The following is a 27,716-nucleotide window of genomic DNA, read 5'->3' on the forward strand; positions in this document are numbered from 1 at the left end:
GATCTCCATGATCAAGTCCGAGCAAGCCATGTTGTTCTTCCTCGACATCATTCATCGCTTTGGAGTCCCAAACTTCATCATCATGGACAATGACACGCAGTTCATCGGAAAGAAGTTCCTCTAATTCTACGATGAATACCACATCCGGGTTAATTGGGCCATCGTCGCACACCCCCGAACGAATGGGTAGGTCAAGCGTGCAAACGGCATGGTCCTATAGGGCCTCAAGCCTAGGATCTTCAACCAATTGAACAAGTTCAGCGCACGGTGGGTCACCGAGCTTCCCACGGTACTTTAGAGCCTGAGGATGACCCCTAGTCGAGCCACCGGCTACACACCCTTCTTCATGGTCTATGGTTCTGAGGCCATCCTCCTGACCAACCTTGACTATGGAGCTCCAAGGATCAGGGTGTATGATAAACAGGGCGCCAAGGCATTGCTCGAGGATGCCATGGACCAGCTGGATGAAGCACGCGATGTTGCCCTCCTCTGCTCAGCCAAATACCAGTAGACGTTGTGACAGTACCACAACCATTGAGTAAGATGATAGGCCTTCAACGTCGGAGACCTGGTCCTCCATCTTGTATAGAGCAACAAGGACCACCATAAGTTCTCCCAGCCATGGGAGGGATCGTATGTAGTTGCGAAGGTGCTCTGTCCAGGCGCCTACAAGCTCAAGACCATCAACGGCGAAGTCTTCACCAATGCCTAGAACATCGAGCAGCTACATCGCTTTTATCCCTAATAAATGCACACTTTCTCTTATCAGTTTTATTGTCAAACTCCCTGATCTTTCATGACATCTGACCCCAGCAACGGTAAAGGGTCAGGCCTCACTCGAGGGCTGATATGAGCATATCTATCCGACAAACATTCTCTGTGCCTGCCCCCCCTTTCACGTTAAGACCTAGGAGCTAGGTTTACAGGAACAAGCTCTGAGTATAACTGGTCAGACTACGGGAAACCTACGCCCCAGTGGCTATGGTGTCTTTGCTCACCAGCGTGATCAGAATTGGCTCGCCCGCACTTCAAGCTTTTACGACCTTAATGACGGAAAGGGTCAGAATGCACTAACTTTTTATACAAAAAGGGGAGAAGAGCTAAGAAGTTGTTTGCTATACTGAAATTCAAGAGCTTGTCCATTTGTTATAAGTTTCTCTGCCTGGCTTATCTGCCAAACTAAATTCTTATGCAGGATGTTCTCATCCTTTATCTCTGTAGGAAAGTCTTGTCTCAGCAGATAACACAAGTCAACCAGATGCTTTGGCCAATGTTGAGAAATGGGTAGGGAGCAGACATGATCCTACTCATATCCAGTGGAGGCTTCCCGAACCCATCACTTTTACCATTGAGGTAAAACCGGTGCCCAGGTCGATCGAACGGCTCAAAGCCACTGCCGAGAGACAAGCACCCTTACTTTATGCATTAATTTCACTACCGAGCCTCTGACCCCAGCAATGATAGGGGGTCGGACATCGCTTGGGGGCTAGCGAGAGTGTCTATTCGGTAGACATTCTCTTTGCCCGGCCCCTCCTTATGTTAAAAAACTAGAGGCACGGTGTGCGGACATAAACTTTGAGTAAACCTGGTCGGACCGCTAGGACCCTATGCCCCAGCAGCTACATCATTTTTGCTCACCAGCGTGATCAGAGTCTTTGTCTCTGCACCCTAAGCTTTAGCCTCCACCTTCTTAGGAAGGGTTTAGAGGGGCCTACCTATGGAATCTCCATCGAGGAGAGGCCGACAGGTCACCCAAGTCGATCGAACAGCTCAGGCCACTACCGAGAGATGGATAGGGAGTAGTGGGATACCCCATGCAGGTTATGCCAGTTGCATCACGAATGTCGGACCCGGACCCCACACAGACATATTTGGTAAGAGCTCCCCAAACCTGTCACTTGAGCCATCGAGGTAACTTTACCAACCCCCACTTTTTCTTTTCCATTGCATGATCATCCATTCTCACACATACATTCATACATTCATTCATTCGTTCATACATTCATCCCATACATCCAAGCATTACATATGCAATTGCTGCATCACAACGCTTCATGTCATGTCACAAAGCGGTAGTCGTCTCATTCGATATGAGCAGTGATCGACCGAGGTTCAAAGGACAGCCCGTGAAGGGCTCGAGGCCACCTCGCATCAAATAGAGCCATTAGAGAAAAAACCAAGATGAGCCCTAGCGGCCTTGCCTGAACCCGCTCAGAAGCAGACAGGGATATCTCAACTTTTCTCATTCGATTCTAACCTCGAGCCAAGCCCATAGAATCTCCATCGAGGAGAGGCCAACGGGCCACCCGAGCCTATCGAACGGCTTGGGCATCTATCGAGAGGCGGGTTAAGAAGTAGTGGAATGCCACATGAGGGCTCTGCTGACCCCGTTAGTGGATGATAGACCAGGATTCCACTTGAACATGCCCATTAGTGAGCTCACCGAGTATGACACTCGAGCCATCAAGGCAAGTGTCGTTAACTCAGCCCCTTCGATTGTGGAAACCGAGGATAGGGTGATGCATGAAACACGGCCTACCCCTACCGAGACCCACTAGGCTTGGGGGCTCAAGCCACCCAACCCTAAATCAGGACACCGGGGTTCGAAGGCTGTTCCACGAAGGGCCCAAGGCTGCCTTGCGTCGAACAAGAGCCAGGGGAGAAAACACAGATGAGCCCCAGCGGCCTTCGCCCGACCCGCCTAAAAGCGAATAGGGTCATCTCAATCTTCTCGCTCGATCCTAACCTCCAGCCGAGCCCATAGAATCCCCATTGAGGGGCATCTGTTGGAAGGCGAGTTAAGGAGCAGTGGAATGCCACATGAAGGCTTTGCCGACCCTATCATGAATGATGGACCTAGATTCCACTTGAACATGCCTGTTAGCGAGCTCACCGTGTGCGTCACTCGAGCCATTAGGGCAAGTGACGTTAGCTCAACCCCTCCGATCGCAGAAACCACAGATGGGGTGACAATCACAAAGACGAGCCGACTCTTGACTGAACCCCCGCTATGTGCGGGGGCTCGAGGAAAGTAGGACTCGCAAGAAGACTGAACGCGTGGTCATAGAACGATAGCTCAGATCCTAGGGAGGGGGTATGTGCGAATACAAGAGATGCATTCTCCTACTAGTTTCGCTATCCTCTCCTCGATCTTCAGTGACACCCAACCCCAGCAATGGCAAGGTGTCGGATCTCACTCGAGGGCTGATAAGGGTATAAATACACCTTTTCTGAAATAGTCACCGTGCTAGACCTCTTCCTCATGTTAAGCCTAGTGGCAAGGTTTACAGAAACAAACAACTAAGCATGCCTAGTTGGACTGCAAGAAACCTATGCCTCGGCGGCTACGGTGTCTTTGCTCACCAGCATAAACAGAGTTTCCCTCCTACTCCTTGAACCCTACGGTCTTAACGAATGGAAGGGTTAGAATACGTGAGCCCTTTTTTCACACACAAACAAGGAGGAAAAACAAATTCAATCAAATGAAATGAAATAACGAGTTTGTTTTTACGATACACAAGGGTTGGCACTTGTCCGCTTATTACAATAATGATCATCCAACCTACTTGACTAACTAGTCCCTCTAGGGGAGAACTATGTCTTATATTCTGCCCACCAGGTCATGTGAAAGAGGAGCCACCGCCGTCTATATCTCATCCAGCTCATGGGCTCCGTAGCCAGGCGCAAAGTTGAGGCTCATCGTCTCTAGGTCGATGTTGTCCGTGTAATGAGAATGAGAAATCGAGAAGGCTTGGTTGACCTTGGCATGAAGGGCGTTCCTCTTGAGCTGGCCCACCCATGCCATGATCTCGAGGCATGGGCCATGAGCGAACTGGTCCCGTCCGACCGTACCACCTCCAAGTCATCACAAACCACTCCAAGGGTGACGCTCAAGATACCGAGCTCGTCGCTCTTCGCCTGAAGGTTCCTTCTCGCCTCGGTGAGGTCCATGGCTAGCCTAGCAAAGACGCCCTTGGCCTCCAGCCTCTGGGTTGTCGTGGTTCTAAGCTTGGCCTAGAGGGAGCCAATCTTCTGTTGTGCGTCATTGCGCTCTCAGATGGCTTGGTCGCGCTCCTCGTAGGCCATGCCACGCTCCGAGCAGAGCCTCTATGTAGTTTGGAGTGGCTCGTCCTACTCCTTGAGCAGTCGGTGCGACTTCCTCAGCATCTAGACTCGCCCCCTGCTCTAGGGCCGTAAGCTTCTCCTTGGCTCCTAGCTTTAGCTCCCGCTCCCTCTCAGCCTTGACCAGAAGGTCGAGGATCCGCCGACGGGTCTCGACATCCCTCTAGAGTAGCTCATCCCGCTCCCTCCTGACTTTGGCGGCCTCCTTGTCATCCTACCGTGACCTCACCGATAGGGCCTTAAACACCCCCTTGGCCTCGTCCGCATGCTGACGGGCCTCGGCCTTCCACAGTCGGAGACTGTCTGCCTCCTCAACAAGGGGAGTTAGCTTGGCTACCCTCTACTGGGCGGCAATGAGCTGGGCGGTCACATCCCCACGTAGCCATGCCTCTTAGATGAGGTGGTCCTAGTTCTCCTTCTGCTCATGAAAGAACCGGGATTTCTCCCGGCTGTGAGCGATAAGGGACTGAAAGAAGATGATGGTCAGAACACAAAAAAATACATGAAGAAAGAAGAGGGCAAGAGGCAGGATCAAGCGAATACCTGGCCAGTGGGAACCATAATGTTGCGCAGGGCACCCCTAGTGTGGTCCAAGGCTTCTAGCATGGATGCAATCCCCACGTCGAGGCTCTCCCGCTCCATGCTCTTGATGGCATCATCGAGGGTGAAGAGCGTCGATGTCGGCTCTTGCGGATTTTTCCACCGGAGCAGGGGCTCGCCCCGTGAAGGTGAGTGGCTGCCTCCCAATGTTAGGGCCAGGGACGATTCCTCACTGGCCCTCTCTACCACCACCACAACGTCCGGGGACCCCTCGGCCACGTCCCCCTCCATCCGGCCCATGTCGAGCACCATCGCTTGGGCCGCCGGTGGCGCGAGGCGCGCTGCTGCCTCGGGTGCCGCCATGGTTGCGTCCGGCTATGTCCCGCCTACCATAGCCGCCGCCACCTCCATCCGCCCCATCATCGATAGCGGTATTGCCTCCATCGCCGGCTGCTCAGCAACCTCTGAGGGCATCCCTCAAGCCCCTGCGCCCGCTTGTCCCATCGAGGGCACGGGCACCACCATGGGAGGCGCATGATCGGCTGGTGATGTAGTCACACCGGCACTGCTCCTACCTGAAATGGGCGCTACGCCAACCGACGATTGCCACCCTGCTTGGAGGGTGACACTCTTATTTGGCACCAGCACCAAAGGATTATGCCGCCTCACAACGTTGCAAGAAATAAAAGGCATAAGTCACGATGAAAACAGAGAATAATAGAGAAAAATAGAGAAGCTGGTGACTTACATTGGTGCTGTTGGGTGGCAGATACGTTTGGGGGCAAACCCCTAGACCCTTGCTCCGCCTCGCCAGGGCGAGGTCGTTTTGAGCCCTCCCCCTGCTCCTGGACAGAGGGGCTCTCTCCCCTTGCATCTTGGAGCCACTCGCCTCCGCTGGCACCTCGGGCGCGGCGGTAGATCTGCCCGCCCCTATTGGCTCCTAGGGCAGGCCGACGGTCTGACCTATCTCCACTGGCCTCATGGATGCACCCTCCCCTCCATGGAATGGGAAGGGTCCCGACTCCTGCAAAGATGAGCAGATACCTATTAGCACATCCTCACTCTCCAGGTCATCTCACTCGGTGTCATCGACTACCTCGTCGTTGTCTTCCTCATCGTCATCGTCGTTGTTGTTGGTGTCCTCCCCTCTCCCCTGCACCAGCAGCTTTCGCTGCCTCTTCTTTCTCTTGTCCTCTGTGTTCCTAAGCCGCTCGCCCTCAACATGATTCACCGCCCTCATGGATGAATCCCTCGGCAATGTAGCCAGGTGATCCATGAGGACGAGGTCCTCGGCTAGTCCCCCAATCTCAATGTTAGTATCAAGGGGTCGGGAGTTCAATTAAAGAGGAGGCATGAGGATGCCCCGGCATTGGGTACACAAAATCAAGGGGGTGCCCGGGTCATCCCACGAAGGCTCCATCGCCTCCTTGATACGTTGCACGACTTTGGAGTGGTAGAGCGCTCCCTCAGCAAGCGTCGTCCCATCGAATGACACCTCATCGCACCACTCTCCTCGTGTGGTAGGTCCCGATGATGCCTGACCCCTTTAGGCCCCTCTCCTTTAGGATGCAGATGGTGGCGAGGTGGTCCTAGATCTTTTTCTTGTCCTTCTCTAGGACACCCCACTTCCTCCATGAATCTAGGGCCTCTTCGATTAGGCATCCAGTGAACTCCGACAGGGGGTGGTAGTATCATTCTTGAGATAAAACCAATACAAATGCCACCCCTTGTTGGAGGTTGATAGCCACATCGATGGGTACTCACCGACCCGGTTGTTCTAGAGGTGGATGCCGGCGCATCCCATCGGCGTATTCAGCTCCTGCTTCTTCCTTCTCTTCTTTTGGAGGGTGATGGTGAAGAAGTGCCGCCATAGATCAAAGTGAGGACTGATCCCCAGGAATCCCTCACACAGGGCGATGAACGTCGCCATGTGTTGGATTCCATTGGGATTGAGGTGCTACAACTCGATCTTATAGTAGTGCAGCAGCCCCTGAAGGAATCTGTGGGCGGGGATGGCAAATCCGTGCTCATGGAAGTACGCGAACAACACCATGTAGCTGTCGGGCGGTGACGACATGTCCTCTTTGCTAGGCAACAGCCACTCCTCGGCGCGGTCCACGTGCAGAGAAGGCCGCGATGGACGAGGCCCTCTATGCGCTGGAAGGTGATGTCAGAGCGGCACCTCGGATCCATTGGAAGATGGGGACGGGTGGATGAGAGCTCAACGACGGCTGGGACATGGGTGCGGGAAGCCTAGGCGATTTGCGGTGGAGGTTGCAGATGCGAAGACAAGAAGGCAAGGTATGAAACCCTAGGGGCAAACCCTTTGGTTTTATAGGGGCGATGGATGCGAGGAAACAAACCATCGACCTAGATCTCCGCGCCTGCCATAATCTGCCACAACGTCATGTCGCGGGATATGCGCATGCAATCCCTATCCTTTCCCTCAGAAGACTTGCCAGATGTTTCGCCTCCTCGGGCGGGCCATGACTCGTCATACAGATCAAAAAGCACCTCTATGGCCCGTCTAGGCCTAGGAGTTCGAAGGTTGGGCCCATAAACGGGTTCGACAACCGCTCCAGGCACCCTTAGGATAAGGGATGGGCCCACAAGTGGCCAGTACTCAGGTGCATGAGCACCACAGGCATCTCGGCCCTTGATCAAGGCTTAGCCCGGCTGACCCTAGTCGGATCACCACGAACGAGATGTCGGGACCCCAATCGAACTATCTAGCTAATGAACCACCAAATCTTACATCCATACCCGCGAAGGGTCTGACCTCGGCAAGAAGGAATCACCGTTCCCAGGACACATCGTGGGTGACAAAAGAAGGCTAGGGCCCTCAGAGTTCTCCCTTTCGAAAAAACACCAAAGGAGTATTCTACTCCTCCGTGGGCTCGGGGGCTACACCCATCAGGTGCGCTCGCGCACACTCATTGGCAAGTCGAAAAATCCTCCAGACGATTCTACCTGAAATCACTCGAGGGCTCGGGGGCTACACCCACCGGGTGTGCTCGCACGCACCCACTGGCAAGTCAAAAAAATCCCCCAGGCAATTCTACCCAAGTCACTCGAGGGCTACTGTTGGGGACCAATACTAGGGTACCTAAAAAATAGGAGCTGATATTCATTTGAGTAGTCAAGAGCGTGACTACATCTCTTGCTAGGCTCCACCTTGTCCGACCACCGAGGGTTGGCTCCACCTCGGTGGACACTAAGGTCCTAGGCTCCGCCTCGCCCGACCCCAGAGGGTTGGCTCCGCCTCGGCTGACTTCCAAGGCTTGGCTTCACCTCGTCCGACCCTCGAGGGTTGGCTCCACCTCGCCCGATGTCCAAGGGCTGGCTCCGCCTTGCCCGACGTCCAAGGGCTGACTCCACCTCACCCGATCCCTCGGACACGGTTCCTAACGGAAGCTCACGCCGCTACCAACCACTACGGGCCAAAAAGTACTACCCAAGGTCAAACTTCTGGCATCGTGCAGGGAGCGATCACGTCTCAGCATGACCCGTCCCCATGACATGTCATTCTAGGGAACTCATATCGCCCACAGTGACGGACGCATGATCACTATGCTGCCCGCTCCCTGTACAGCCGCTGACTAGCACGCTAGTTTGCCGCACCGCCCGCCGAGGCAGAGCAGGACGTTATGCCCCGTTGACAACGCCAGGGCATGGCAGTGTCAGCGGACAGGCGCCCGGCGTGGGGCTGTCTGAAAGGTCCTTGTTTGGTTTTGGTAATTGAGTGACAACTTAGGTGGACTAATTGTGTTTATGTGAGATACACAGGTGATTAGTCCACATGTACATGTGTGTGAGCAACATATGCCATGAAGGTGAAAATGGCTTGGAGATGTTGCAAAGCTCACACATGTGATGATGAAGGAGCTTAAATGCACATGAGACATGACATTGAGTCATGTGATCAAGGCGGAGAAGATCAAGACAAGACTTGGCTTGATGGACCAGTTGCAAGCGTGAAGGGCAAGTCAAAGGCTTTGGAGTGATGGACCGCGTGGTAGTGAAGCTTGAGCAACACTTGGTGCCGATGGACGATGGCAATGGTGAAGAGCAAGTAGAGTCAAGATCGATGAACCAATATGATCATTTAAATTTCAAGTTGTGGTGATTTATTGGAATATTTGATGACTTGTAAATAATTGAGTTGAAGCTTGCTAGTTGGATGATCATGAGCTAACCAAGGTATATCTCTAGTTGATCATTTCATTTGGGTGCATATGAGTTGATTGAATTAGATAAATATGCAATGTTGCTTGCTATGAGATGTTTGAATGGATAATTGCTTAGTAATCAAGTTTGGATTGATTTGTGTTGGATAAATTCATAAGATGACTTTTAGTAAGTGTTTTGAATGGATATATGTCTTATGGAAGTATTCAAACAAGTTAGTATCAAGTTTGATTCATATTTGATGAAGTATAGCTCAATTGCTTGAAATCTGTCCTATATTCAAAATCTGAGCTAGCTGTGATCGTAGCCATGTTTGAGTGATCAAATCTTATTGGATTGGCTTAAAAATTGGTGTACATGCTCTAGAGTTATGGTATGAGATGCTGTAGAAATTTCATGGAAATTGGATAAGAAATGCTTCGGTTTTGGAGTGGTTCTTGTCAGCTATAGTGCAGCAGTTTTCAGCATGTAGCAGTGGTGGAAGAATTAAAATTTTGGCAGTCATATGAGATCAAATGAAGCTAAAATTTTTATGGCTGCTAGATAACTTAGTGAAGCTCATCTCCACCAAATTGTGCGGTATTTGGATTTGTACTTTGAGAGATATGCTTAGTTCTTTGGAGAGTACAGAATCTGCCATAAAAGTAACAAATGTTGGATGGATCTAGAGTCACTTTGATTGAAAGGTCCTCAAGTTGGAAACATGTTTACAAGTGTTTGAGGTACCTAAGTTTGGTTTTGAAATGATCTTGAAGCATGACAAGATATGAGTACAAGGCCATTTGATTGTGGAGTGTATTTTGCACATATTTAGTACTCAAATTAGAAGATCAAGAACAAACTTAAGATGAAGATGAAGTTTAAGTTCTAGTGACTATTGGAAATGTTTTGATAGAAAGAAAAGAACTTAAACAAGAAGAAAGAAAAGGACTTAAAGAAGGAATCAAGGTTACTCATCAAGTTAAGTCCATCACTTGGATCAATCAATCAAGTTATGTCAAGTGAGTGTCAACAATGATTCTTGGAGAAAGGTCACTTCTCCCTAGTGTAGGGGCTTGCCGCCTATGTGTAGGTAAACCAAGTGTGGTACTTGGAAGGCTAACATGGAAGTGGTGATCCGAGGAACATTTAAGATGCTTAGTTGAAGAAATCAAAAGGGTTGATCAAGAAAAGCAAGCAACACCCAAAAGAGAGCTAATCGTGATATTTCAAGTGGTATTCTCAAATTGATACTCTCATGCAAGCAAAGATCAAAATATAAAGCAAGTCAACCACAACAAGAAAGTGCACTTGATCATAAGTGGTATTCATGTCATATGGGTGAAGAATGAGATTCAAATTGGTATCTATTGGTCTTCACCAAGCTTTTAATTGGACTTCACCTTGCTATTGGAGTAATAAATTGGAATATATGTGACTATCCTCTACTCCAACATAGTAAAGGTATCATTATAATGTGCATGATCATTTCATCCCTTACTAGTATGCAGTTAGTGCATATAGTACATGCTTCATAGGATCATGCATTACAAATGAAATGTTTGAAATTCATAGCCTACCACTATTGCTTGAATGATTACTTGATCTAGTGGTTAGTACATGAATTTGTTCATGAGCTAGTGAACCCAAGTACTTGACTTAATTTAGATTGCCAACAAGTGACAAGTACAACATTGGCAAGATAACCCTTGTAAGAGGTGTGAAGAAGCTTGTCATTGGTTCAAACTGGACTTGGAAGCTTAGGCAAAACAATTTAGTTCAAGTCAATCATAGAAGCTCATGATAGTGATAAGAGTACAATCACAAGACAACAATGCAAATGGATATCTAGTTTGTATGTTTCAACTCACAAGTGATATCCTATAAGTGGTACTCATGAAGATAGTAAATGTTCAAGAAATGGTCTTTATTGATAAATCAAATAAGTGGTTCCATACTAGAAGATTCTTTCAAATAATATTCACTTCCTACAAGTGGTATCTATACATAGTATCGATCATGCAAGATGATGGTTCCACAAGTGATCCTCAACTTTAAGTGATCATCAAATGAAGAATGCATTCCTCACCTACAAGAGCTTAAGTGCATAAAATGGATGACCCATGCATAGAATGATAAGATACATGTAATACAAGTTACAAGTTCAAAATGGTATCTACATGTAGTGTCATTCCAACAATCAAGTAATGTCCATCAAAAATGCATGATTCAAGTCTCAACCATCTACCCCAAAGAGCATACCTTTGCATCAATAAGAAGCACACCTTTTATGGAAATTGATGACAAAGGGGGAGAAGTTGTACAAAGATATGAAGCTTGGGGAGAGATTGTACAATGGGAGAGATGAGATACAAAAGAAATAGAGGTTGGACATGGACAAAGAGAGAGCAACATTGGAGAAAAGAGATGGATCAAAAGTCTTGGACAAGAGAAGCACACAAGTAGGGGGAGCAAGCTCATGAATTTTGATTGATTGCATTTGATATGTGCATAATCATGTGCTTGCTTGCATTGCATAAACTTTTAAATTCAATATGCATGCTTGTGTGGTGTATGCTAGTTGTAGAAATTGGATGATGATTTGATAACTAGCATGCATAGGATGATAGCTAGACACTTGGTATGCTTTTCAAGTAATGCTAGTACCTTGCTTTTAAATGTTGATCTCACAAGGTATCTAGTGTTTTATTATCAAGTGATATCTAGCTAACCATGGTGCTAAGGATGAACTTAAAGGTGCAACTCCGATTGGTATCACGCTTCAAAGGTTTATTCTATACACCTTAGCATCATTTTGTAGTATTTACTCTCCCACAATTTCAATCTATGCATATGTGCAAGCTTCAAATTAAATACTTTAGCACATATCTAGGGGGAGCTAATACTACCGTTTTGGGTTTGTGGTACTTGTCCAAAATCATTTTCACATGGTAAAATTGCTTGGGCAAGCAACATGAATCCAAAAGAGCTTAATTTCCATATCTTTGTAGAGTTGTCATCAATTACCAAAAAGGGGGAGATTGAAAGGTCCTTGTTTGGTTTTGGTAATTGAGTGACAACTTAGGTGGACTAATTGTGTTTATGTGAGATACACAGGTGATTAGTCCATAGGTACATGTGTGTGAGCAACATATGCTATGAAGGTGAAAATGGCTTGGAGATGTTGCAAAGCTCACACATGTGATGATGAAGGAGCTTAAATGCACATGAGACATGACATTGAGTCATGTGATCAAGGCGGAGAAGATCAAGACAAGACTTGGCTTGATGAACCGGGTGCAAGCGTGAAGGGCAAGTTGAAGGCTTTGGAGTGATGGACCGCGTGGTGGTGAAGCTTGAGCAAGACTTGGCGTCGATGGACGATGGCAACGGTGAAGAGCAAGTAGAGTCAAGATCGATGAACCAATATGATCATGTGATGATATGAAGTGGATCATATCATTGTTGATCGTGTTGGTGCATGTGTTGCATCGACTTTGAAGGAGATGGAATGGAATGCGCAAGGCAAAGGTATAACCTAGGACATTTCATTTCACCGGTCATAGGTGTGTAGAGAAGTTTATGACCGGGTTTAGGATAGATGGCCGTACTATCAAGAGGGGCAAACTTGTTTGCATATCGGTCATCTAGTGCCACTCGAGTGATCTAACTTTGCATTGTCGCTAGGATCGAGTGGCGTGGCAAGTTGAGTGGCTAACATCCTTTGGGAAATGATTATGAAAATGCTAACACACATACACATGTTGGTGTACACTTGGTGGTGTTGGCACATTTACAAAGGAGGTGGTGTTTGCAGGGGTGAGATGGGTTTGGGTCCCTCTCTCCCTCCCGCCGAGCTTGTTCGGCGGGATTCGGCGCTTTTGGGAAAATGGAATGCCTATTTTCTATTGCGCCGGATGCAAATTCTTGTGGTTAGCACACTTGAGCAAGGGTGAAGAGAATGGAGAAGATGCTGGCGTCGGTCAACTGACCGGACGCTGGATCTGCATGCACCGGACGCTAGCAGGCTGCGTCCGGTCAGGCTGACGTACAGTGATGCAGAAGCTGGAGTGTGACTGGACGCTGGCTGCGTCCGATCGCGTTCGACCGGACGCGTCCGGTCATGCTCGGGAGCTTACTGGAAACGACCGGACGCTGGGGGTTCAGCGTCCGGTCAGTTGAAGTTGTTGCGTCCGGTCAAGTCAAGTGACCGTTGGAACCAGGACACGTGGTCGTCTGCGAGCGACCGGACGCTGAGGTCCAGCGTCCGGTCAACACGACTGGAGCGTCCGGTCGGCCCGACCGTTGCTCAGTGAAGGGGTAACGGCTAGTTTAGCCCTTGGGGCTATAAATAGAAGTGGCCTTCGGCCATGGCTGGTGCTGAGCACCTTGGGGGACTTTGTGTCCATGCTTGAGAGTGCTTGGGAGCCCTCCATCACACGCATACTTGATAGTGATTATTCGATTGTGTGAGTGAGCGATTCTAGTGCGATTGCATCGTGAGGTTGCATCGAGTGGCACTAGGTGATCGAGTTGCAAGCCGGTGGTGCTTGTTACTCTTGGAGGTTGCCACCTCCTAGACGGCTTGGTGGTGGTCTCCGTGGAAGCCCGCAAGAAGCTTGTGCGGCGCTCCAGAGAAGTGCTTGTGAGGGGCATTGTGCTCGCCCCGCGGGAGCCGCGAAGAGCAACTCTAGTAAAACGTGTCATTGAGCTACCCTCACTCAAGGGGTAGGTTCTTGCGGCGCTCGATGTGCGGGCTTAGCGGGTGATGCTAATTAGCCGCCAAACCACCAAGTGAGCGGTCAACACAACGGGGACTAGCGTGTTGGCAAACACGTGAACCTTAGGAGAAAAATCATCGTGTCAACCTTGTTCTTTCCGTTGGTTTGCATCCCCATTATACAAGCTTGCAATTACTTTTATACATATTAAGCTTGTGTAGTTGCTCTTGTAATTAGATAGCTTGTGTAGCTTGCTAATTACCTTCTTGCTTGTGTAGCATAGAAGTAGCTCCCTTACGTGGCTAATTTGGTTTTAGTAACCTTGTTAGTCACATTGCTTAGTTTGTGTAGCTAAGTCTTTGCGCTCTCTAATTAGGCATTGGTTGCCTTGTTATTGAGCATTGCTAGTGAGCTTAGTTAGCTTTGTGCTTTTGCTTACTAGCATATGTAGGAGCTCCCTTGTTGCTTAAAGTACTAGTGGCATAGGTTTGTGTAACCTTGCTCCTAGAATTGTTTAGGAGAGCTCTAGCTAGCCCGGCACCTTTGTTGCATAATTGTTATCTTTGCAAGGTGCTAGTGAACATATATAGTGGGGTGTAGTCTTGGCTAGACCGTTAGTTTAAATTCCGCATTTGTATCGGTTAGCCGACGCGATTAAGTTTTAGAAAAGACTATTCACCCCCCCTCTAGTCGCCATCTCGACCCTTCACTGTCCCTGTCGCCACCTGCCATGTTAGCGGGGCCTGCACATAGGAAAAGAAAGGCCGACGACCCTAAAGGACTTCGTTCACCTCTTGTTCTCTTATTTTTCTCCCATTTTGTAACATGTGCTTTCCCTTGGCCTATAAAAGAAAAAGCATGACGTCCCACTAAAAGGCATCGGTTCACCACATCGCACATCACACCGCATCACAGCAGAACCATTAGCATCGAATCTCAAACACATAGCTGAGCAATGACTGAGCTCTCGGCGTCCATTCATTCTTTCCACTAGAGATTCGTTCTTTCCACTAGAGACTTGGGATCTGTCCCTCTCTCGTCCGTTTGTAACCCGTACTACGAACTTTTCAGTGTTAGTAACACCAGCAGCAGCCACGAACTGGATATAGAGACATTCTGTCCGAACCAATATAAACCTTGTGTCTTCTTAGCATATCATCCGGACCAGACGCGCAATAATATAAATTTACTCGTTGGTGTTTACTCTATACACCGAGACACAGAATGAAGCATCTTTTATCCTACAATAGCCGCAAGAATGGACGATATGTCTCTTTAAATCTGTGGAGCCAGAACGAGGGGGAGAAAAGAATAGAACAAGATACCTGATGCTGATGCATGGCCAATCTCTCTTATGATTTATGTGCTCTTTAATTAACAATACAGATTCCCGTCATTTCAGTCGCCATGTATGGTCACTTCTTGCTTGACCGATACTGCAAAATATATGAATAGAGAAGTTTAAGTGCTAGGAAATACTCTTAACTGTTTATGATGAAATTTTATGAGAAAAAAACACTGTTCCGGATGAAAAAAGAAGCGGAAAGCCAGAGTCAAAGTCAGCCGAACAAGGCCAATACAGTTACATGCAAAATTCAGTGCTCCGTGCACAAACTCCTCGTTCCCACTTGTGTTTGGATGCAACAGATGCCGCACCGTTCACATCCCAATAAAGTTCAGAGTACCGAAGTATTCCCTGATAACTCACGTTGCAACTCACAGGCAAACCGACGTTTTATATGTTATATTTTTATATAATACACCTTAATTTTACCACTGGATGAACCCAACTAATCGAGCAAGGTATTAAATTTTGGAACACAAGATTTAAACAATCAAGACACTACATATTTGTACCTATGTCCATTCAAGAATCATTTATTGCCTCATGGTTGTTATTTAGTCATATCCTTGGCATGATCCAGTATTCCAGTGTATCTATTTCTAATCAAAGAACCCAACGGGACAAATATCATATATGGTCCCCTCTATATAAGAACCTTGTGACCCATCCAGAGTAGGCCAAACAAACAGCATCAGCAATGTCCAATTCTTGTCATAGGCGTTGTTCTCCTTTGGTCTCCAAGATCAGAAGAGATGCATTTGTCATCCAATTGTTCAGCCTTGTGCTCGCACAAATATCACTTGCTGATGAGGCTTGCCGATTGCAGGAGTTTTCAAGGTCAAGAATGGAGATGCAACATGATCGTCTAGACAATGAAATGCTTACGAGTTGGAGCATGGATCGTCCAATATATGTGGGTCTGCAAGATGGGTTGAAGAAGGCTGATAAGATCAGTGAGCTTCCTGGGCAGACAGAGAAGGCCGCCTTTGATCAGTATGCCGGCTATGTCACGGTTGATGCAACATCTGGGAAGGCCCTCTTTTACTACTTTGCAGAGGCCGCTGAAGATCCATCTACCAAGCCATTGGTCCTGTGGCTCAATGGAGGTAAGGAAGCCGACTAACCAATTGTTATGTGGTATGTGGTTTATTTTTGCCTTTCTTCTATACTCTGCTTGCCTGCTGTTTTATTTGATCTTGTTAGTCTTACCTAAAAGGGATTGGAAGATAGTTGCCCTGACCATCCATTTGATTCAAGCATGGTTTCAAGGTTCAACATTGAAAAACAGTTGGAACTTACTACAGATCAGCGCCAGATAGTAGTTTTTTTTTCTCTCCTGCTAGTGGCCTAGCAAATACAAAACATCCACAGCCATTTATTGGAAGAACTCATTGTTGATTGCGTTAGTTGCTTGACCAAAGAGGGATACAAAGGACAACAGAAGCTGACAATCTATCATACCTAGTATCAACCTTAACATGTTGAAATGGAAAAGGAGCTGGCTATTAACTCTACAGATTGTTAGGCCAACTGACCTAAGTAGTAAGTACGATGCTCAAAGTAGATACTTTGTTGAGCAAACCAATCCTTGACGCCGCACAACAGGCTTTAATTTTAAGACTGTCCTGACTCCCAACCAGTAAAACCTCAATTGATTTAGTACGCATAACTAATTTGGTATCAAAATAACAACAGCCCGAAACCTTCATTGCCATTCTTGTGTTCAGTAACTTGAAGTTCTGTATTGTTCAATGCATGCTTTTCAATCCCTGCATAAACTCAAAGTCATTGTTCAATCATAAGCATCTTCTTTCTTTTTCTGTTTTCTGATAACTGAATTGCACAGTAATATATTGGAACATACTTTTCATCATCTGATATCACTGATAAGGATAATGTGGCATGGCAAAATGGAGAGGATAAAAAGGTATTTTAAATAGTTGAAGAATAGTACGGATGAACTATAATCCTTTCATCTGTAGGAAATGATACAAGGGAAGTTTGATTAAAAGGAAGTTATCAAGGAAGGTTGTGTCCATGGTAAAATTTGACAGTTCCTAGTACCAAGCCTGATGAACTAGTTCTCAACATCTCAACTACTCAACTATAGAAAGCTTCCAATTAATCAAATTATGAAATCGAATCAGTAAGTGAGAAAACCATTTACACATTTCAGTATGATAAGGTAGGCTAATCTATAATATTTTTAACATCTTGCTTCTGTTGAAGAATAAATAAGCATACCGAAAAACAGTGAAGTTTTGTCAAAGTTTTCTTTTGATTACATACATTTTCCCTTCCAGCGGCATGGGAGGGGACAACAAGTCAATGACAATGGTGACATGCCGAGGCGACATGAGATGGAGACAAGGGGATGGAGTGGGTGGAATAGGGAAGCAGCATGGGGACGCAAGGAAGGAGAGGGAGGAGTCAGAAGTAGAGGAAAGGAGGAAGGTAAGCAGGAAACATGCAAGATTAGAACAGAGAGAGGAGGTGATATTCTGAGATCTCCAATGGTGGCTCAGAGAGATGGCAGAGGCATCAGGTAGGAGGAGAAAAGATGACGCACATCGAATGGGAGTGCAAAGTGGATGAAATCTTTCTAAAGCTAGGGCAACCAAATATCTGTCCATCTAAACTTGATCTGGTCCTGGTGGCACTCTCCTTAGCATCCCTTTCCCTCTGCTTTATGTTTTTATGTAAACGCTAAGATATCCAGGTCATATTTCTGTGCTGCTTGCCTAAAGTGGAAGGTTGAGGATTACTCTTCCTAATTGGATAACAGAGGGTTTTATCTGTAATACATCTGTCACACTAAATGCTAAGAATTACTTCATTAGTATGTATATTTCATACTTGAGCTCCTTGGCTGCTGGTCTTAAGTAATCACAAGTTATCCTTCCCTTAGCATATTTAGCAAATATGTCCCTGAAAAAACATATGGCTGACAATTTTATTGCGAGATATTCTTTACAACTAAAAAAGAGTTACTGTGAAATTTCAGGGCCTGGTTGCTCTTCTCTGGGAGGAGCTATGCATGAAATTGGGCCATTCTTCGTCAACAGAGATAACAAGACACTGTCCAAAAACAAATATGCATGGAACAATGGTATCTTGATTGCAGTTATTTATGACAATTACACTTATAATACCTCTGTGTTACTGATCATTTCTCAATGGCAGTGGCAAACATGCTCTTCCTTGAGAGCCCTGCTGGTGTTGGCTTCTCATACTCGAACAGAACATCAGATTACAATAACACTGGTGACAGGAGCACTGCAGCAGATGCATATACTTTCCTCATCAATTGGCTTGAGAGGTTCCCAGAGTACAAGGGCCACAGCTTCTTTTTAACTGGTGAAAGTTATGGTGGCCACTACATACCACAGCTCGCCAACACTATTCTGTCAAATAACAAAATCATGAACACCACTATGATCAATCTCAAAGGAGTTGCTGTAAGTTTTGGACAATAACATTTAGTACTCCCTCCGTTCCAAATTATAAGTCGCTTTGACTTTTTTGGTACATAGAATTTGCTATGTATTACGTTTTATCTAGATGCATAGCAAAATTGATGTATCAAAAAAGTCAAAGCGACTTATAATTTGGAACGGAGGGAGTACCTTGTAATGCTTCAAAGGATATTGAGTCAGTGTATACCATATTACATTCTAAGCATTTACTTGTTGGAACAGATTGGGAATGCATACCTGGATGATGACACAAACACAAGAGCAATCATCGATTACTACTGGACACATGCTATGATCTCCAAAGAAACTCACACCGCAGTCCAGGAAAATTGCGGCTTTAATGGAACATACACAGGACTCTGTAGAACCGCGATAGAAGCCGCAAACAATGAGAAGGGCCTTATCGATGAATCTAACATCTATGCATCGTTCTGCTGGGATGCTTCTGATCCCCAAAAGCAGCATGCCTCGGTATAAGTGTTCTCAGAGATTTTAAACAAGTTCAACTTCTCCCTAACTCACAGTATAGTGTTGCAGGTAACCAACAATGACCCCTGTGCCAGTTACTATATGCGATCATATCTGAACCGCCAAGAGGTGCAGAGAGCACTTCATGCTAACACCACAAGATTGAAGCAACCATGGTCGGATTGCAGGTGAAACAACATAGCTGATGTTCTTGCAAGTATTTCTTAATAAAACTTAGCCTTAAGTCAGTTAACCAAGTTCTGTATTCTTTCTGAGCACCAGTAATATCATTTCTCCTGAAAATTGGAAAGATGCCCAAGTCTCTATGCTACCATCTATTCAGCAATTAATTTCAAGTGGAGTTAGCACATGGCTGTATAGGTAAGTCCACAAGCATTAAAGTTTAAGCATGGATTTATGCATCATCAAAGAAGAGTTATCTCCCTGTTATTAGTGAATGGCTAGGTTCCATCTTGTTTGTCTTCTTAGCTTCCCTTTTGTTTTCTTTTCCTCCCTTTTTCTGGGTTTTTTCTCTGCTCTGTTCCTGTTCCTGTTCCTGTTCCTGTTCCTGTTCTTTATATATATAATTGGATAGATGTCCAAGTCTCTATGTTACCATCTATTCAGCAATTAATTTCAAGTGGAGTTAGCACATTGCTGTATAGGTAAGTCCACAAGCATTACGAAGTGCCTGTTTGGATACGGGTCATTTGGATCCAAATCCTTAGGATCGGTTCAAACTTTGATTGAAATCCAAAAAATAAGCCTGGAACAATTCCCTTCAAGCAAACATTCTAAATGTTTATTTAATCTCTATGTCTGCTTAAACCACCCTACTAAGAAATGATCTATTTTATCTTTCAGTGGTGATATCGATGCCGTTTGCCCAGTAACTTCAACGCTGTATTCATTAGACATCCTGGGGCTGAAGATAAATTCATCATGGCGGGCATGGTATTCTGATGATGGTGAGGTATGAACAAACTAAACGATATAGTATAACAATTTATTGCCATATAAGATTCTGAAGTTGTTTCTTTATGAGATGGCAGGTTGGAGGCTATGTTGTTGAGTACAAAGGTCTGATATTTGCAACAGTCCGAGGAGCTGGACATATGGTTCCTACCTACCAACCCCAAAGAGCGCTCACCTTGTTCTCGTCATTCCTGAATGGGAACTTGCCACCCTGAGTGATTGAAACTTTACAAGCCTCTACTCTTTTGTTGTTTCTAACAATGAAAGATAGACTAGGGTTTGCAGAAAAAACATAGTATACTTGCTTCCATTGAGATTATTACAAAGAACCGAATCATCCGATTTCTACAAAAAGTCCAACCTAAACAATTCTGATGAAATACTTGTATCGAAATGGTTGCATTTTTTGTGGCAGATACAGACTTGTTTTGAGTTTCACTAAAAACAACAAAATTATGCTTCCAGGATATATGGAAGGTGTACGTTTGTGGATGTTTCTCGTGTGGTTCCAATCAATTTTAGTTGGATGAAATGCAGACTTTATCAAGGAGAACAAAGTAGCTAAAAATGTACAATTATCATTAAACAAGCATTACCGGCATAAGCTAAATATTCCCTTCAATTCAAAGAAATGAAGTTTAGGGCAATGACACGATCTACAATGTGAGATCAACTAACAATTTCTTTTGAAATATGGCATTTCAAATAAAGATATTTAAACATTATGTAAGTACTTTAGTGATTAGTCATGATAGTCACAGTTAAAAAGTTTGACCTACAGGAATTCAGAAACGACATACTTTTGAATAAGAGCGACTAGCTTCTTAATTCTTATACGTGGTGCACTAAGGTCTCCCTCACTGCTGTATGTTTCAACGGACCACAAGATGATTCTCTAACATCTAACTCTTCATCCAAGACGTCCATCAAGCAATCAAACAGCAGAGGGCGCCTTGGTTTGCTCAAGAAAAGTATGGGCAGGTTCCTTCCCAATCTGCAACCTACAGAAGTCAAACGGACCAAAAAAGAAATAGTTGACTTTGCTCCTATTGGTGTTGGGGAATCCTTTTTGCATGGCCACTGGAGGATGATTTTCATTTTTTTTCAGAGTTAAACTTGACTTGACTATATGAGTTTTTCTTTATTCGTAATTGTAAGCATCTGAACTCATAAGGGACCAGAATACCAACAGGGGGAAATTGTCCTTGCTGCCTTGGTAGCCTTGCTCTATTTACATCTTCCTTCCTCTTGCTCACTTCTCTTTGACAATATGTGTTGTCTTGGAAGGTATTTTGCATATGTGCACTACTAGAAAGGGGGATTCCCTTCTAAAGTTGATTCTTCCTGTTCCATCAACTCGTTTTTCAACTCTAAGTCCAAAAAGAGTGGGTCCACTCAGTGCATGACCACCAACTGGAAAAAAAAGAAAGAACGATTGAAATGCGCCAACACAATGGTTATATGATGCCCACACGGATTTAAGCATAGCAATGTTATGAATTTGGACACAGCCAGAAAGAAAAATGACACCAGGAGACTATCCCTTTCCTAAAACATTTTATTTTTTCAGGTTCCCTTTTCCTGAAGAATAGGGGCTATTGTCAACAGTCAATGGCAGTTTGGTGAAAATAGCTATTCTATGCTCACAGCTCAAGTTTGGAATCTTCTTTTTCTGCAAGAAAGTTTCAGATGAAAAGGCAGGTTGCTTGAAAGCCACACCACAAGAACAAAATGGAATGTGCGCACATACTTGGAAGGTCGATCAAATAATTCTTTCCAAGATATGTATGAGAAGGAAGCAACATTTAAAAGCTCATTGAAATGGAAATGACAAGATGTCAACTGCCGATGCTTCAATACAGTGAATGGCGCTAACCAGATGCTATCAACAACTCACCTCTGAGTAGTGGGTATCAACATGTTTACTTGACTTAGCAATTTGTTGCAACATCATTGTGATTAGCTTCACCTAAACCAATTGAAACCAGGAGTATAAAAGAATCATGAATCCTAATTAAATTCCACAGCTTTTTATCAACAAGAGTAGAGCCTGAATTAATAGAACAACAAGTCAAAGCACACAGAAACTAGGAACAACAAATGTCTCTAGGATAATAACCTCACCCAGCTCTCAGGGGTCGCTGGATTATCAAATGGTTTTTTCTTCAAATGTGCTTTTACAGTTTACAGCACTCCTGTTAAAGGGCAGTCAGAAGAAGCAACGGATGCAAGTGCAACCCCTTTGTTTGGACTACAGACCACAGAAGGAAAGCACATCAAAGTAAAGATGTCTGGGAATCTTGGCAGAAAACAATTGAGTAAACAAGAAGCTTATGAGGAGGTAGCAAAATAAAGTCAAAAGATCAAGATTCACACAGTACACTTAATCAATGTTGCCATGGATGAGGCACCCTCAATCTGATTTGCATACCTTTTCCTTTTATTTCCCATATAGTGATATAATTGAGCCAGAGATAGCTATTGTACCTTTCTAGGAATTTTGCTGACTTTTGTTAGGTCACGGTCCCCAAAAGAAACTAAGAATTTTAAATGAATGTCAATGCCATTACAAATATAGATGCCAAATGAAATGGAATATTAAGAGCTTTAAGTCCAACTTGCACGGAAAAAGTCAAAGAATCAATCATATTATGGTTTCATTGGACTTGGAGGACTCTTCAACGGTACTGCAAACAGAATGTCCCCTCTATAAATAAAGATTGACCAATGGCAACCTAGCCCAAGACACCAAACACCCATGCACACGCATCCTATCAAGATGAAAAGAGGCCTCCTGATACTTTGGTCCTTGTTCTACTTCAGTGTTGCAAACACAGACACTAGAAACCAGGCCAACCAGCCTCTTGAGTTCAATCAATTGAAAATATCCAGGAAATATGTTCAAGGAAAACAAGATTCAACTCCCAAGAATGGAACCAGTCCCTCAGTGCATAGAGGCTCAACAAACAATCAACGGGAGCAGGATAAGATTGTACGTATGCCAGGGCAAACAGGGGTAGCAGAGTTTGACCAATATGCAGGATATGTGACGGTGGATGCAAAGGCTGGAAGGGCTTTGTTCTACTATTTTGTTGAGGCTCCTCAAGATCCTTCAGACAAACCGCTTGTCCTATGGCTGAATGGAGGTATGTGCTAGCTGTGTTCATCGCAATTTGTAGCAAATTTTACTGCATAAACAGGGGCAGCTCATATGTCCTGTAGAGTTATTCCTTCAACATGCTGTTATAATTCTTTTTAGATCTATTTACTTGCTATAATGAGGGTCAACAAACAACTGGAAAAAACATGTACATAATTCTCGAACATACATCATTCATGTTTGCAATGCTACAGCAAGACACCTAGTTTGAAAAGAATAAGATGAAACACTTACTGTATCTGCAGGGCCTGGCTGTTCATCCTTTGGATCTGGGGCCATGCTTGAACTTGGACCTTTCTCTGTCCATAGTGACAACAAGACACTGTACAAGAAAAAGCACGCATGGAACAGAGGTAAAATCCGCTTTAAACTTCACTTGATTAATAGTTACTTCCTCCGCTCCAAATTATAGTTCACTTTAGCTTTGTTCTAACTTTGATCAAGTTTTTAGAAAATATATTAACATCTACATGTTCAAATAAATGCACTACCAAGACATATTTTATGGAAATTTAATGAAATAATTTAATACTATTGATGTCGATACATTTTTTCTATAAACTTGGTCACAACTAAAGCTTAGGACAAAACTAAAGTAAACTATAATTTCAAACAAAGGGAGTAAAAAAGTTAGTTGGATTAACACCCATACTGATATTCCATTGTTCATTCATGAATGCAGTGGCCAACATGTTGTTCATCGAGATCCCAGCTGGTGTTGGATACTCATATTCAAACACTACATCCGATTATTATAACACTGGTGACCAAAGAACAACAGATGATGCATATACCTTTCTTGTTACTTGGCTGGAGAAATTTCCTGAGTATCGGGACCGTGATTTCTTCATAACTGGTGAGAGCTACGCAGGTCACTATATACCAGAGCTTGCTAATCTGATTGTTTCTAAGAATAGAGCAACCAATGTAACTAGTGTCAAGCTTAAAGGTGTTGCGGTAAGTTTTCAGTCTTAACTGATTTGAAACTTATAATTTGGTAAATTTCTCATCATGGTAACACTGTAAACTTCAACAGATTGGAAATGCGGACTTGGATGATAATTTGAATCTAAGAGCAACATATGACTACTATTGGATGCATGCTATGATTTCTGGAAAAGCTTATACAGCCATCAAGGATAAGTGCGGCTTTAATGGGACATACACTAAAGACTGTCTAAATGCCATGAACTTAGCTATCCAGGAAAAAGGAGATGTTGATGACTATGACATCTATGCACCAATATGCCACGATGCCTCAAACCCTTCTAAATCAAGTGACTCGGTATACAACACCAGACATAAATTTCACATCACAGATTGACAGATGTTGTAACTTCCATTTCTATATGAATTTTTGGTATACTAAAACTTTTGCTTACTATTTCAGTTACTGTTTGGTGATCCATGCACAAACCACTATGTCTCCTCTTACCTAAATCGTCCTGAGGTCCAAAGGACACTCCATGCAAACACAACAGGGTTAGGCTACCCATGGATGGACTGTAGGTATGTAAATTGAATATCTGAATATCATATTTCCCTCCAATTTATGTGCACTTTCAGACCATACCTCTTGTGTGACCCTATTAGCAATCTGGTGTTGGTTTCCTAAAGCAATCTGAAAAGGTAGGTGCTTTATGTACAAACAATTTCTTATATACAGAATGCTTATGTATCTTCCATCACTCACTTCACAATAGCATTGATTCTAAAAAGGTATCAACAGCCTCTTCCAGCCAACCATCAAAGAGTATGTGAACCACAGTTCCTGATAATTATTCCATTAGCACAAAATGGTGTATTCAAAAAGGTATTAGTAAGTCAACACTAAAAGGGGCACAATGTCAAATGATTCTCAAGCTTATATTCTTTTGTTTTCTCAAACACGACAGAGGGCTGCGTACCTTTGTAGTTTGTATTACAAAGAAAAGGGCGCAAGAACCCTTACAACACAAACCCTTGTATTCTCAAGCCTATATTCTGACCGACCAGCAGTCAACTATTTGAAATTATAGGATATTTAACCCAAAGGCACCCCTAGGGGCTTGGGTCGCATGCACTGCATATCTACACGATTGAGTATGCACTGAAATGCATGTATGCTGATTCATCCTTGATGGTTTCTATCAAATGCGAATATGCCCCTAGCGCGTGTCGCATACTCATTCATGTATAAAACTTTAATTGTTGAGAATTTGTTCAGCCTCAAGTAAACCTCTTACTAGATTAGCAATTAACACCGGGGGGAAGTCAACAGTACAACATGTTTATTTATGATTAATTTCTATGTTTCCGTCAAGCAGTCAGCATGTATATGATAATTGGGATTGGAAAGATTCACCGGAGACAATGCTGCCATCAATAAAGAAACTCATTTCAAGTGGCACCAGAATATGGCTGTACAGGTACATATGTTCAGATTTATGTGTGTCAAAATACCTAACTCAGTGTGCTACATCATATGAACATGACTTAAACTATGCCATTGTGTACCAGTGGTGATATGGATGCAGTGTGTTCATTCATTTCAACACAATATGTGCTGGACAATCTTGGGCTTCCTATAGAAGCATCTTGGCGTCCATGGCGCATCAACAATGAGGTACATAGCCCAGCATTCATCAGATGAAAGATTGAATATAAGCATTCATGTCAACGGAATCCTTTGGATCAAGTTGTGTATGTGTTTCCTATAAAGAGCAAAAACAAAAGATTGAATATCAGCATTCATCATGTTTGAAGATAAATTGGTTATGCGCACGCAATTAACATAAATTGGTTATAGCTGGCATGCAATTGCTGCAAAAGAGTGTGCATGTCGAAACATCATAAATGCATTATTCCATCTAGCAATAGATGTGGACAAATAACAACATTTTTCCTATTTTTGCATTAATCGGCAGGTTGCTGGCTACGTCATTGGGTATAAAGGGTTGGTCTTCGCAACGGTCAGAGGAGCTGGGCACATGGTGCCATACTACCAGCCTCGCAGGGCATTGGCACTATTCTCGTCATTCCTCGAAGGGAAACTCCCTCCACACTGATCCATTAAGCTAGCAGGGTTTACGAATGTCATTTACTCAGTATCTTCCACAGCCAATGGAATCATAGGCAGTCCATGAGGCCCTAGTATATACTACACTTGTAGTTCGCCTTTAGTTCAACTTCCCTGCTTGCACAGAGAATTATGTAATTCTGCTCTGATTGTTTGGAGTGCAACTCTGGTTTGTCTCTAGCACAAGAAAATAAGTTCTAGTACCAAATCCTGAACAGGTCTTAAGCATGTTGAATTATTTGTACCCAAAACTGAACAATGTCGCTAGCGCCATCATTGAGCCTGGATTGACATCCAGGTATCCGCGCATCAAAGGGAAAAAAAAGGAGGGCGGGGATTCAGAACTTCAGAATAGAGAAGGGGTTCCTCAAACGAAGTGGGGAAGCACCGAAGCAGAGAAGGCGAAGGGCTGGGTGAGATCTCGGAGTCAGGTCGCACTGCGAGTCTGCGAGAGTGGGTGAAGGAGGAGGGAGGAGCGAACCTCGGAGAACGGGTTGCGGCAGCAGAAGTGCAGAACGGGCACGGTACGAGACCGCGACGGAGGACGAGGAGTGGCGACCGCGGAACGGCGCATCGCCGACCCCCCCCCGTCTCGCCTGTTGACCGGGGTCCGGAACTCCGGGGCACCGTTAGGGGCATTTTGGTATAGCTTCGGCCCGCCATTTGGATCCGGAGACAATTCATGTGTGCCATTAAAAAAATGATCACAATGTCATATGTACCTTTTAAAAAGTTTAGTGGTCTTTAGCGCTACTGCTCTAACTTTTTTGTGCCGTCCATACCACTTTCGTCAATTGGGGCTCTAACGCCGTCAAACTGCAGATGTAAAAAGACGAAAATACCCTTAAGTGTAAATATGTCATTAATTTTTTAAGCATCTTAATAACTTTAAATGAAAAAAATTAAAACTAGAAAGTTGTAGATCTCATCGAGATCTATAATTTTCATATAAAAATTATTTTTATTTAATTTCGTAAAAAAATATGATTTGATATAATTAATATATCTTAGAAAAATCATATTATTTTTTTACGAAATTAAATAAAAATAATTTTTATATAAAAATTATAGATCTCGACAAGATCTACAACTTTCTAGTTTTTTGTTTTTTCATTTGAAGTCATTAAGGTGCTCAAAAAAAATTAATGACATATTTAGACTTAAGGGTATTTTCGTCTTTTCACACCTGCAGTTTGACAACGTTAGAGTCTAAACTGACGCAAGTGACATGGAGGGCATGAAAAAGTTGAAGCAATGGCGCTAAAGACCACTGAACTTTTTCAAAAACACACAGAGCATTGCGATCTTTTTTAATGACACACAGGAAATTCCCCTGGGATCTGAGGGTGAGTTTTTTATATACTCCCTCCGTCAAAATAAAATAAATACAAACCTATACTCTAGTACATTTTAAGAAAAAGTATAAATCAACAAAGATATGTTGGTTTTTTTAGATATATTGATTTTATTATAGATGAGTTTGACGACCAGTAACAAACCGTCACGCCCAGCTGAGGCACCAAAAATCAACGCCACAACTGTGGCAGAGTTTTGTGCTACAAAAAGTTGGTGTGGTGTGATCGTTGTGGACCAAACACGTCCTATATATCTAGATACAATGGGATTTCCTGCGTGTTGCTGGGATACATTAAGTAATGAATGATCGCCATAGATACTGATTTGG

The 27,716-nt window shown here is 44.3% G+C and overlaps 2 protein-coding genes across 4 annotated transcripts; both read left to right on the top strand.

Annotated features, from left to right (window-relative positions):
- Nucleotides 1-15,556: 15,556 nt before the first annotated feature.
- On the top strand, nt 15,557-20,029 carry LOC136539669 (serine carboxypeptidase 1-like). Of its 3 annotated transcripts, XM_066531633.1 has the most exons (9): nt 15,919-16,001; nt 17,199-17,440; nt 17,900-18,004; nt 18,079-18,353; nt 18,594-18,842; nt 18,909-19,027; nt 19,122-19,220; nt 19,704-19,812; nt 19,892-20,029. In XM_066531633.1, the coding sequence occupies exons 2-9, from the start codon at nt 17,425-17,427 to the stop codon at nt 20,027-20,029; spliced, it is 1,110 nt and encodes a 369-aa protein (XP_066387730.1). In that variant the 5' UTR covers nt 15,919-16,001; nt 17,199-17,424. The 3 variants fall into 3 exon arrangements, with proteins under 3 accessions (XP_066387728.1, XP_066387729.1, XP_066387730.1); XM_066531631.1 differs by lacking the exon at nt 17,199-17,440 and having other exon boundaries at nt 15,557-16,001; XM_066531632.1 differs by lacking the exon at nt 17,199-17,440 and having other exon boundaries at nt 15,557-16,001; nt 19,704-19,807; nt 19,892-20,023.
- A 1,786-nt stretch (nt 20,030-21,815) lies between these two features.
- Nucleotides 21,816-26,267, top strand: LOC136539671 (serine carboxypeptidase 1-like). The gene is made up of 8 exons (XM_066531634.1): nt 21,816-22,960; nt 23,220-23,327; nt 23,657-23,931; nt 24,011-24,259; nt 24,365-24,483; nt 25,281-25,382; nt 25,474-25,579; nt 25,881-26,267. The coding sequence occupies exons 1-8, from the start codon at nt 22,573-22,575 to the stop codon at nt 26,019-26,021; spliced, it is 1,488 nt and encodes a 495-aa protein (XP_066387731.1). The 5' UTR covers nt 21,816-22,572; the 3' UTR covers nt 26,022-26,267.
- The last annotated feature ends 1,449 nt before the right edge of the window (nt 26,268-27,716 follow it).

This window comes from Miscanthus floridulus, chromosome 2 (assembly GCF_019320115.1).
Source record: "Miscanthus floridulus cultivar M001 chromosome 2, ASM1932011v1, whole genome shotgun sequence".
Lineage (NCBI taxonomy): Eukaryota > Viridiplantae > Streptophyta > Magnoliopsida > Poales > Poaceae > Miscanthus > Miscanthus floridulus.

What these genes read in the sequence shown, in the direction of transcription:
- LOC136539669 (XM_066531631.1), top strand. Translation starts at nt 15,593, where the DNA reads ATGTCCAATTCTTGTCATAGGCGTTGTTCTCCTTTGGTCTCCAAGATC. An exon ending in GTTAGCACATGGCTGTATAG is followed by an intron (nt 19,221 to 19,703) that starts GTAAGTCCACAA and finishes TTTATCTTTCAG; the next exon opens with TGGTGATATCGATGCCGTTT. An exon ending in GGTATTCTGATGATGGTGAG is followed by an intron (nt 19,813 to 19,891) that starts GTATGAACAAAC and finishes ATGAGATGGCAG; the next exon opens with GTTGGAGGCTATGTTGTTGA.
- LOC136539671 (XM_066531634.1), top strand. Translation starts at nt 22,573, where the DNA reads ATGCACACGCATCCTATCAAGATGAAAAGAGGCCTCCTGATACTTTGG. An exon ending in TCAAGCTTAAAGGTGTTGCG is followed by an intron (nt 23,932 to 24,010) that starts GTAAGTTTTCAG and finishes AAACTTCAACAG; the next exon opens with ATTGGAAATGCGGACTTGGA. An exon ending in TACCCATGGATGGACTGTAG is followed by an intron (nt 24,484 to 25,280) that starts GTATGTAAATTG and finishes TCCGTCAAGCAG; the next exon opens with TCAGCATGTATATGATAATT.